Below are 12426 nucleotides of genomic sequence, written 5' to 3'. Positions count from 1 at the left end.
GTGGCATTAGAATCTAGCTAAAAGCAAAAGCCTAGTCCAATCCAAACTGAAAGCCTCCCACTGTTATCAGTTGAATTAAGTAAATACAATTTGAATAAGATTACAAAGGTTAGGCACTGCAAAGCAGCAAACACCAGAATATTTTAGAAAGAAGGTTTTAATTTTTTGGATGAAACAGGTTTTCTGAAATACAGAATCAGAACATTAAGACTAAGTAAGATTTTTATTTTAATAGAAAACTCAGAAGGATGTAGTATCTGCTCAAATATGTACCTCCACATTCTGCTGGATGTTGCTGTAACAAATTTATTAGTCATAGCTCTTGTTACGGACAGATGGTTCCTACAGCAAAAATATAGAAAAATAATTTGGATTCAAGTCTAGAACACCTGCAACTTTTCATATGCAAAAAAATAAATCCAACTAGTCATAGAAAAGTGGCTGATAAGGATGGAGAATAGGGCTGTGCATCTGAATAGCCATGACTATATACATTCCAAACTTAAGAAATGAGCATTTTTCCTCAGCATCATAAAAATAGTTTGTCAATGAAAAATACCAATATGTAATACATTTAATACAATTTATACTTGAATTTAAAGATCTCAGATTATGGAATAATAAGCTAAAATCAAATGTACTGCTTTTTCAAATGTTCTTGTATATAACAATACTCTCTGTGTATACAGTGTGCATGCATGTACGTGTATACACGCACAGAAAGAAAGAGGTGTATAGAGATTTGCTGAAAAATCCTACAAGATTATCTGATTTCATTGCAGACCACAGCGTACAGACTTCCTGGGATCCTTCTAACACAGGCTGCTCTAAAAAACAACGTTGACTGGTATAACCACATATCTACAACAGGATTTTGCTATTATGAATTTAATTATCCATTTATTTTTCCAATCTAGATTTCATTTTTCTAAGAAGTAAATGCTGCTTTGGTAAGATTCTGTACTGTCATGACAAAATAACTGTGAACATATTGGGCAAAGCCTTGAAAGTATGAATTAATTTTGATAATTAGTAAGTAATAAAGATACCAACAAGTTTTAAGCAGCAACAGATTTAAAATGACTATGTTCTGACTTATTTTCTTCACCAACAAGCATCTCGAGCAAGAAACTAAGACGAAGAGATTAAATTTCTCTGCCTGCCGTCACCGTGACATTTTAAGCCACCAAAGTCACAGCTGGCACTGAAAGAACAGTGGCATCAGCAGGGACCTCCATCCTTGCAGGACATAAATTGCATTGCGACACCCTGCCAACACCGCCTTGGAAAGGCCTGTGATCTGCGGTGTCTGGTGTATGCTGCTTCCGCCGGGTCTTTTCTGAATGTGTCGGATTCTCTGTGGTCCTTGTAGTTGTGGACTGCTCTTGATTTTTCATAGCTCCTTTATGTTTAGATCTGAAGCTGTTATGCTGCTGTCTTCTGTGTTCAGACCTGGAACCACTCTTTGTATTATTTTGGTCTGCCTCATTACTGGCACCTTGTGACTTCAGAGATCCATTGAGCCGGATGTTTTGGTGCTGTGGGTTGAATCTTCGTCTCTGGTTAGAAGGCCCATTCTACCCAGAAAGAAATTGGATAACTGTTAGGTTATCTGAATTCGCCCAACAGGACAAGAAATACAGCAATCAGAATTAACAAAAATTGCAGAATAAAATTTTTGGTGTAACTGGAAGAAGGAAAACGCTATACAGTTTTGATTGTCTCTATTTGTAACACTTAAAAACTCAACTATGAGTAACATGCTACATCTGAGTAGCCTGGAAATACAGATGGCAGGTTCACCACTGATTAAAATTAAATTAAAATTAAAATCTGCCATGATTCAAGAGAATACAGAAAAGGGGATGAAATACTAGACATCTCAACAGCAGCAGTTAAGAAGCACTGAAGGACTTGATAATGACTGATTTTTTCCAAAATCATGAAAATACCTTTCCTAGTAAAGTATTCTGTAAATTCTACATTAAGACTGCAGGAAGAACAGAAATTCACATGTAAATTAAAGCCAAGTTAAGAATCCACATGGTGGGAGAGATGTCCATTGTGATACCTTGCTCAGAGGAAGCTTTGATCCTTAGTGGGAAGTGGCTGAACTGCTTTATTTGCGTGACTGCCAGGGCGGCTGACTCCACACGTGCACTGACATTATGTAACACTCCTACTTGAGCCTAAAATCCCTACTGGGACAAAATTCAGACCAGCTTCAGTGGCAGCTTTACCTAAGCACAACAGGACATTCTAAGGTGCTCTTATCATGAAATAGCTACCAATATAGCACAATACTATAAGCCGTATTATACAGCTTCGGAAATAATATGCTTTTAAACCTGACAGGATTCCACTTTCAAAGTCTATCTAATAGTCATGCTTCAATAGCACATCAACTGATCATTTGTCAAGGATCAGGAATAAATGTTTCTTCATTGTAGCATGTAGGGCAATTAGCTATTATGGAGCGTTTTTCTTTTTCAGTCTGTTAAGTGCCACTAGTCACTTCTGAACACCAGACAGCGGTCTTTGCTGGTATGGCATTTCTGGTATTTCCACCTTGTATGTTCACACTGCTTTGAAAATGAAGCTGGAAAAATATACATTTGCACATTTAAAAAAAAAATTATTAATTAAATACACAGAGTGCAAACCAGTATTTGATTTTGTATTAACAACTTTCAATGCTGCATGCTTTTCTGAAATTTTTGAAATAGTTTAGTTGATAACTGCTTTCTTACCTGCTTATTTGTCGGGATTCCTTGGGAAGAAGATTCTGCAGGATTGGAAGAAAAATGACTTTGTCCTTTAGCGCTGGCTGTTTTATCATCAGAGTTCTTGGCATTACTAGAGGACTTCCGGGTGTGCGTATTTTGCTTGCCAGTTGTTGCATGCGAGGTCATTGAAGACAGCACTGAACTACATGGTGTTCTTGAGGAATAGTTGTTCTTTGGGTGAGAAACTATAAAAAAAGTATTCTGTGTTATTGGTTGAATGACCAACATCTAAACATAAGGCTGTATTCTTACCCTGCTTACAGTTAATTTTGGTAGCATCGTTCAGCCTTACTTTAAATAATGAAGACAATTACTTCTGTGAAACTGCCTCACCGTGAAGCACTTCTGGAGACAAAAGAGCCAACGTGGTGGAACCGTGCTAAAACTGGAAGGAGCCTGGCAGAAGGCTAGGCTTTGGTCATCCAAGAAAACTTTTCAAAATTGGTGGCACCTATTGTTTTGCTTGGGAGCTTCAGCTGAGCTGAACATGTGCTGTCAGGACTGCCCCACGCACTGCTGTCCAATCAATAATGCTCCTAACGGGAGTCTTTGGGCAACAATGGAAGAAACACGGGAAGGAAGTGAGTGGTATGCCAGTAACTCTCTCGACTGCTTAAGATCAAAGGAAGCTGTGCCTGCAGACACCACAGACTAAATTTGATTCCAAATTATTCTTTGATCATGGAAGGCTGAAGAGGCTGACGTTTGCTGTCTATAAATGCACTAGCTACAACACAGGTCACAGCCATGAAAGCTTCCTTAGTACATATAAATATTTTTTAAGAAGAAGAAAAAAAAGTCTAGTGCCTATTGCTCATTCCTCTCTAAGGAGATGGTTAACAAAGGTTCTTCTGACCACGGATATCTATAAGAACTGGAACCGAATGCAGCGCAGTAATCCACTTCATGTAGATCATGGCAGCCAGCACCATCAGGAACCACTATTGCTCATTTCAGTATATTCCTGCTCCCTACTTCTTAGCATTTTGGGACCGCGTGATTTCTTAACCACTTCCATGTCTGGATGTGAAGTGTGCCAAACAAATCCTTGATTCCTACCTCTCTGCATTTCCACAAGCTCTTCAAGCTGCCTGTTTCTGTGCAATGGCCCCTAAGCAGTCTCAAAGAGGACTCTGAGGCTATTGAAGTAAAGTGCTTGATCTCAATTTGCTGTTCTGATTTTTCTGATGATGGAATTTTCCTTTTCCTTTTGGTACAGATGACAAACAAGAAGCTCGTTCAGTGAGACACCTGTTGTTTTATCTAAGAGGTACTTCTCTCTTTCCACTTTTAGTACAGAGAAAGAAGATGCGGAATAATTTTAGCAACTGAGAATCATCTGTTAGTTTTTTTGAGGCTCTTATTCACTTATGCCAACATCAGCTATTTCTCCCACTAGATGTCCTCTTCAGAAAAACAATGCAATGATCTGCCCAATGAACTGAATTTTCTGTCCTAAGTTCAGTGAGGCTGTCTGTCACTGAATTCTACTGCACTCTCTTGCCTAAAATAGATTGCTGCACATGGAAGCCCATATAAAAATCCAGGTACTTGTCATAAAAATGTATTTTTAACAAAAAAGATGTACAAGGAAGGGGTACAACCCACCATCAGGCATTCTGGATATATGTCAGTCCAATTATTTTTATTTCTTCCTGTCCTTCATTGTGAGCGTATGCTGCCTACCCTCTTCTCATGCTAGAACACATCTTCCTTTGCACAAGCTCTGTGTTTTTGGGTATTGCTTTTGTTAAAGCCCTCAACAGTGGCTGTTCGTACCTTTAGGCCTGCTATAATCTCTGAGGGCAGCTCCTAGCAGAGTATGAGCCTCATTGTGAGATGCTCCAAACAGAAACATCTTTTGCACTGAAGAGCTCTTACCAAAGACATGCCAACAGCACGAGTTGCTCATCTAAGGTCACTGAGGGCAGATTAGAGCTAAGTTCTTCAGTCGGCCAGTGCACTATCAGTCATTTGTAAGATGGCACTGCTTCCCTGCTAATAGCTGTTCTTTTGATTTCACTGACCTGATTTCAACAGGTCTGCATCAAACTATGCTGAAGTCATGCTTTACTGCAATGAGGTATAAATAATTAACTTGCAGAATTAACTGCAGCTGGAACTTATTTAGGAAAGTAGTTAAAAAAAATAGTCTCTGGTTGTATCAATAGCAGCTGTGGTTATATTAGTCTGGATAATCTTTACAGAATTTTTAGTCTCTTAAGCTTCAGGGTATGAGATAGGGTCTATGAGGTGACTGAACAATTAGATGCATTACTGGGAAGCTTATGCCTTCCTTTGAAACATCCTGGGTTGTCTTCAATAAGAGACAGGATACGGGGTTAGACGGATCTTCAAAGTGTTCTGCAAAAGCAATTCTTATGGTCTAATGAATTAAACTGGTTATGCCTCAAAGGAGTCAGTTCTTTAGCTGTGCAGTCAGAAGATCGTATTGGCAGACTGTGTGATATTTTTTCTTTTTTTTCTATTTCTAGTGACTCCTTGAAAACATTAATTATTTTTCTTCCTGAAATTGTTTTCCTTCCACCAATATCACTAGTTCAGTATTGTGTTAACAGTTTTTCTCCTGAGTGATGGTACTGATGGGATATCATGGGACAGGGTCACATTTGGGGCAAAGCATTATAGCATTTACTTTTTTGTGGGGAAAAAAGCATGACAAAGATGAGAAATAGGCTATCTCGTATTTTGCAACAGGAACCTGATACCTGAAGCAGAAAATGAACCTGAACTTCCAAGCAGAAGGGCAGATGATTTGGTAACAGGAACATCTGGGACCACTTTTAGCTCCTGAAAAACCCAGTGAATACTGTTACAAAGCTGGGGAGCTACTTCCTAGCAGAAGAGATCTGAATTGGTCTCGTAACATTATGCTCACACAGAGACGCTTCCGATTTACTAGTTATTCATAAATTACTGAATCTGAGTGTTCCCCAGAGCTGACTTTTACTTCCACTTGGAAATCCTGTTTAGATGGAAAACTCCAACTGATCTGAGTAATACCTGGACATCAGTGACAAAGAGGGCACTGTGCACATGCAGATGGACTGTGCAGGACATGTACCGTGAGTCTAACGTGTTGCATACTGTAAAGCTGACGTGCGTGTTCAGCAAGCCTGCTGCATCCAGATATACCATTCATGTGAGGCTCGCTGCACACACACACCATGGCAGTACGTGTGCCTTTATTTCTACTGGCATTTCCTGCACAGGTATGTGGAACACTATGCTCCAAGAACTTCAGTGTGAGAAATCACTAGCACTTACTTTCTCCACAGAGCTGAATTTGGGTCTTCAGCTGTTCTGTATCACAGGAAAATCGGGCAGACCTGCCCAGCTCTTCATCGTATTTCCGTTCACTCACAAAGTGCTGCAAAAATACAGACAAGTTAACAGTGATTGGCATTCTGAGCAAAAGACTATATGGATGGTACAGAAACCAATCAACACTTATCTTAAGTTCACTTTAAGGCTCAGCAAACTCTTGACCCTGCCCTGTACCCAGGATCTCTATGCAGAACCAAGTACTTTCCCATCCTTACCAAATTACATGTGTCTCAGCCCAGCAATGAGTGGATCACTTCCGCACTTGGGAAGTGGGTCATTTCATCGGAGTATATGCGTTTGATCGCTGAACCTGAAGATAGCAGGTTTACTTGTTAACTGGCTCTGATAAATGATACACAAACAGCAAAACTCCCCACTGCTCCACTTAGAAGGGGATAGCTTACACTTCTCTGATAGCATCTGTACACTGCTCAGGGGTGCTATTAATGCTTTAAGAAGGTGTGTTTTCCTCATGGAAAGCTAGTTACCCTTTGGCCTATAGCAAGAATGAACAGCCTGGGCATGTTAACATGACAGCTCTTCCCTGGCATTTATGCGAACAGCTAAAATACCCCAGCAGAAGTGAATGCCTGACCTTAATTTCAGCCCTGAGTTCAGACAGTTGTGCTTCAGCCATCTGACTGGCTAGGTCCGTCAGTCTCTTCAGCTCCTCAGCTTTCTTCTGCCGAGCAGTCAGGATTTCCACTGCCAAATACCAATAGTCAATAATTAATACTAGGAAGGCAAATTGCTCTGTATTTCATTACTCTTTGGGCATTAACACTGTCCATCACATGTGAGACAAACAGACACATCTCAGACTCCCAACTTCAACTGGACTTCCAATATGCTGCTTGCACAGATTAAGTCAATCAGTGTATTTAACTCAACTGCCTGATGTTGAAAAACATCTGGAAATGGGATAGCTGTCAGAAAATCAAAGTTAAACCAATCCTTCAAGATTTAGACAAATGGGGCAGAGACATGTTGTTTTGAGTTTTCCAGTGCTTCATTTTTAAGCACAAAATTGGGGAGCCTTCCATGGAGACATGGAAAGAAGCATTACATTGAGTCAAGAGCCTGTTTCTGAAGACGCTATATTTTATTTACACATGGGCATTTCAGTTCCTCTGAAAAAAATCTGTTCTTATATCGTTAAAATCACCAGCACTGAAATTTTACTTTCAAGTACAGAATACACACAGTTGCCATTTCTACAGCAAAGCAGTTGCAAAGGCCAAGAGTCTTTATGAAAAAATACTAAATATTCACTACTGCCCATCTTGTATATTTTATATAAGGAAGGAGTGAATAGTTACGTTTTTGTAGGAAAAGATTAACCATGAACCACAAAGCAACTGTCCACTTACATGCAGGATAATATGACATTACAATTTTGGTGGAAAATTACATAGATGCCAACTCTATTACCTACATGGTGACTCAATGTAAAAGCAACAACTGATTAACTGGCTGGTGGGATCAGCACTTATGGCAGAAAGGAAAGATAGCATCTAAATGTAAAATAATAACAATCAGTCTTTTGTCTAGAGCTTATGCCTACAGGCAGGGTGAGTGGTAGTTGTAAACTATCCTAAGGCCACAGACTCCATTACAGCTGTGGAGACTTTGGCTTCTTTGCTTTCTTTTGCTACAAATTTCCAGAGCAGACTTGGCAAGTCACCTAACCAGCTCATACTTCGTAATGCCATTTTTGAGGTAAGAATTAATGATATGTCACAGAGAGTTTGTTTCTCAACCCGTTATCATTTATCTAATCAGATGGCACCTTCTTTTGAAAGTATTATAGAATCATAGAATGCTTTGGGTCGGAAGGGACCTTTAAAGGCCATCTAGTCCAACCCCCTGCAATGAGCAGGGACATCTTCAACTCGATCAGGTTGCTCAGAGCCCTGTCCAACCTGACCTTGAATGTTTCCAGGCATGGGGCATCTACCACCTCTCTGGGCAACCCGTTCCAGTGTTTCACCAAGTACAGCATGGTCCAGCAGGCACAGGGAGACAGAGCTGCAGCTGTACAGCTGTGTGGGAGCAACCAAACCATATGATAGAAGAGCGTGTTTCACACAGGGCAGGGAAAGCAGAGCGTGGCTACAGCTCCTTTAGCCCTGTTGGTAAAACTGCGTATGTCATTACTTATGCTAAGAACCGGTGTGTATCTATCTCTGTAGGTGATCTTTTAATTTCATTTTTGTGGAATACAGTCTACAAGCCTGAGAAACTTTTATCAGATTAAATGAACAGTTTACTAGCTGTTTTTCTTTGTCCAATAGTTCTGCTTTATTACTTATTCTAGGTAACGCTCATATTGTTTCCCCAAGGTCAGCATCCCCTTTGCTGAAGTGACTGCCCAAACCATATGATCTCATCTCATACTGGCATTTATCTCCGCATGAGATGCCAGCCAAACAGCTGTTTTTTAAAAAACCCTGAAATTATCATATTTGGAAATTTTCCCAGTATTGACAGTAAGAGTAAGGTTACCCACTGTAAAATAGTCCTCCAGTGCAGCAAAGAGATGTGAAAATAAATAATAATGTAAATCTTGGTTAGCATGTTACAGTCCTATAACAATTTTCTGCCTAAAGTTCTGAAGGCACTTTACAAGCCTACAACAGCCTTGAGAGACAGCAGAAACCACACTGTTAAAGACAGGTACAGGGGCTGTCCAGTGTCACATGTGGAGTCGGCACGAAAGCAGGGAAATAGAACCTGCCATGTGCAAATGCCGCACTTCACATGCCTGTAGATAAGAATTAGGTTTACTTTCCACAAAAAGTACTGCTATACCTGGACAAGATTAATGAAGGGGCCCTGTGATACCATCAGCCCTGGATGGTGGATTTTCAAAATGTGTTTTTGTTTATGCAGCTAGGGCTTAGATCCATGTCTGCTGATATCAGTGGGAATTTTACCATTGGTTTTCCTGGGAGCGAGTGCATGCCCTGCAGCCGATTATGGCTACCTGGTCTCTGCAGGTAACCAAAAAGCTGCTGATATGTTTACATCCACAGCTCCTCCCCAGACTAATACAAAACTCCAAATCCACATCTATTTCATGTTAGTACTACAAAAGTTAGCATACAAAATTCCAAACACAAACTAATGCCAATCTTTGCTGTAACAACTCACACCTTTTAGTTTCCACACATACACAAGTGCAAGAGACTTAGCTAGCAACAGAGGATTTAAATTATTTTTTTAATAAAAATTTAACTAGTCTATATTTGTGAACTAAGTGAGAGTTCTAAATGAAATGAAGCATTCAAGAATGTTACATATATTTGTGACCCTCCTTGGAAGGACCTTAAATTCACAAATCAATAAAAGGATTGTATGCATACATAGCAGTGATATTTTCATCTACCAGGCAAAGTATCTTTCTAACAATACTTTGGTTAGTCTTCAGTTTTTTGCTTAGCACTCTCTATTGAAACACATCCACTTGATTACTGGGCCATGAATACCATCCCTCAGATGGGGTGTAAGACAGATATTGTGGTATCCTAATACATGGCTCATCTTGCCTTTTTTTTTTTTTTCCCAAACCAGAATATATATACCTTACCTATGCAAAAAACAGAGACAACATGAAAGCCTGCAATCAGATCAGCTCCCACAGATTATTAAAAAAGCAGATTCCAGTAAACAGCTGGTTTTTGATTTTTTAATTGTTCTAATTCATAAGCTTGATCACTATCCCTTAAAGCTATACAAGGCCGCACAATAACCTATTCCCCTAGTAATTTCCAGTATTCTAACTCATATATATAATATAAGCAAGTAGACAGTGATTAAGAAATGGAAATAATCAACAAACCACAGAAATAAGGGGAAAAAAAAAAGTGTAGTCAAAAAGCTCTGATAAGTAAGCAGAAAGAATAAATCATTTAAATCTAACTTCATGTGAACTTTTAGTTTACCTTAATTTCATAATATTGAAATTTTGATGCACAATCCTTACAGATAGAAACTATACAGAAACTATCGTAGAACATCAAAAACTTATTTGATTGTATACATATACAATGAAAGATGCTGGAATGGTACTAACCAAATTTATGTACTGTGTAATTTTCTGCCAAACAAAACAAATGTTTCCATGACTATTCCAAAAGTTCCCTGTGTATTTTTTTTACTTACTGGCTTCTTCTTTAACTTTATCAATTTCTGCCATTAATGACACTTCTTTGTCTACGATGCTAAAAAAGGAAAAAAAGAAAGAAAAAAAACCACAATTTAATCCATGCTAGAACTCCATCAAAATCAAAAGCTACAACTACACAAAGACTTCAGACCTTAGTTATGGGCAGTTTTGAAATTAGTAAGACTTAAAAAATGAAAGCTGAAGGAACAGCTAGGCAAACTGACTACAAAAAATAAGTGATAATTGGTGTATGCTGATTTACACAAACATCTCAATGGCCTGTCCATGTGTCTGCACAGATGTGGAAGTCACTCCAATTTACAGAGTCTTCAGCACTGCCTGGGCACAGCAGTCCTCAAATAACTAACCAGTCTCTTTCCTAATTAAGCCAGATATACCATTGCTGCTACCCAGGTTAATACAGCCTAACTCTCAGCGCAATATTAAAAATAAAACAGAATTAAAGCCAGGTAGAGAGAGGTTCTTCTCTTCCTTAAATAGGGATATTCTTGCAAAATATGTCAGGGTAAACAAGAAAATAGTTTGTGATGTAAATAAGCATTAATGTATCTCCATAACAGAGGTCAGCTTTCTTGCCCCCCATTCTGTGCAGGACTGGGGAGGTGTGGTTCCACTTTGACCCGGCCTTCCTAAAGATCTCGTGTGCCTCCTTTCACAAATCTCTGGTGTGCAATCCCTGACAGTGGTTTTCAGCTGCCAAAGTGCAAACTGATCAGGTGGGTCTACTGAGAGCAGACAGCAGGTCTCGTAAATTCTTCACATCATCAACTCAGCGACATCGTTCACTGAAATACCACCACTGCAGAATGCTCTCCAGTGGACAGTGCTCTGGTGTGCCACTCCATTTTCCCCTCACTAGATTATTCTTAGTCATGTTCATGTTTAATAAACACCACCAATGTTAATGTTTATGTTTGCATAAGTGAGTAAACTCAAGCAGCTGGGGGTAAATTGCAAAACGTAGGTCAAACAACCAGGAGTAAACCCAGGCACGCATACAGGGGAAGAGTGGAGTTCTCAACCCTTTCAGTAAAATCGTTCTTAAATGTTTCTGTATCCAGTGAAGACACTGAGTTACACGTGAACTACCTTCCATCAGAAGGAAAACATTATAGAAAACTCCAGAACAAAACATTTATCTAGAATGCCCTTAGCAAGAAAGGAAAAATCCTACAGAGTTCAGTGGGCAGCAATCGATGACAGAAGACTTACAGAGGCGAGAAGGACCGACGGGTTGTTAACTAAAACAGCTGACTCAACCAGACGTTTACCAGCTAGAACGTGTTCAAGTGCCATGCAGCCTTCCTTGAAATCTTCCTATAAATTAACCAGGCTCGCACAGGAGGTTTTCAACAGAAGTTCTGCAGAGTCCTACCCTTGGGTTTTACCAATCAACCATGCCACCTTCAGAGGAGGAGATGCTACTCCCTTCACGCTGCCTCCCAACAGCCAACAAGAGGGACAGAGGCAGTTGGCTGATGGCAAAGGATGCAGCAAGAAAATAAAATTGCAGCATAACGCATTTTTCTGTTTCATACAGATAAACAAGACTAAAAATGTTGTTTTGGCCTGCCAGATCAATTTAGTGTGATCTACACACCAGAGGAAATAAAACAGCAGGGTTTTTTATGCTAGAGCAGATCAGTTAAGAGGCATACTCTTACAATGAAAGGACACACTTGTTCCAGTTGGCCCTCAATATTCTCTAGGGATAAGCATTAAGTTTGGCTTCCAAATAGGCAGGTGATGATTCCAGCTTGCTAATCTAAATAGCGATAGACTTTTAGAACTAATCTATTTTCAATTAGCTTTTGTAACTACATAATATAATAAATTTCCTTGGCTTTCATAGCAGGTGGCTGAAATGAGTCTTTTAAGTTCTCACCTGTTTCCACCCTCCATAAAAAAAGAGAGTTTAATGGTCTTTAGTATTTTCCCCTAAATTTAGAGAGTCTGCACATTTTTGCTTTTGCTGTCTCTGTTACAAAAGTGCCTCCCTAGTGTACTACATAGGTTATATAAACATAAACTTTTGGCTGGAAAAAACATTCAAGCAACAAGCTCACAACAGCAGAGCTCATCAGAACTGTGTTTTGGCCCAGT

At 39.5% G+C, this 12426-nt stretch overlaps 1 protein-coding gene across 6 annotated transcripts in view; it reads right to left on the bottom strand.

Annotated features, from left to right (window-relative positions):
- Positions 1 to 139: 139 nt before the first annotated feature.
- SPATS2L (spermatogenesis associated serine rich 2 like) overlaps positions 140 to 12426 on the bottom strand; it is a 163984-nt gene continuing 151697 nt past the window's right edge. For all 6 annotated transcript variants that reach the window (XM_087734315.1, XM_087734314.1, XM_087734318.1 and 3 more), the window contains 5 exons: positions 10299 to 10357; positions 6730 to 6839; positions 6075 to 6177; positions 2751 to 2971; positions 140 to 1577 (listed from right to left, as the gene is read on the bottom strand). In XM_087734315.1, the coding sequence (XP_087590441.1) occupies positions 1179 to 1577; positions 2751 to 2971; positions 6075 to 6177; positions 6730 to 6839; positions 10299 to 10357 (892 nt within the window). In that variant the 3' untranslated portion in view covers positions 140 to 1178. The remainder of the gene's footprint in view (positions 1578 to 2750; positions 2972 to 6074; positions 6178 to 6729; positions 6840 to 10298; positions 10358 to 12426) is intronic.

This window comes from Nipponia nippon, unplaced genomic scaffold, assembly GCF_047370975.1.
Source record: "Nipponia nippon isolate SJK-2023a ecotype South Korea unplaced genomic scaffold, ASM4737097v1 scaffold_5, whole genome shotgun sequence".
NCBI classification, from domain to species: Eukaryota; Metazoa; Chordata; class Aves; order Pelecaniformes; family Threskiornithidae; genus Nipponia; species Nipponia nippon.
The sequence above is the reverse complement of the archived record's forward strand: the minus strand, read 5'-3'. Positions and strand labels throughout refer to the sequence as shown.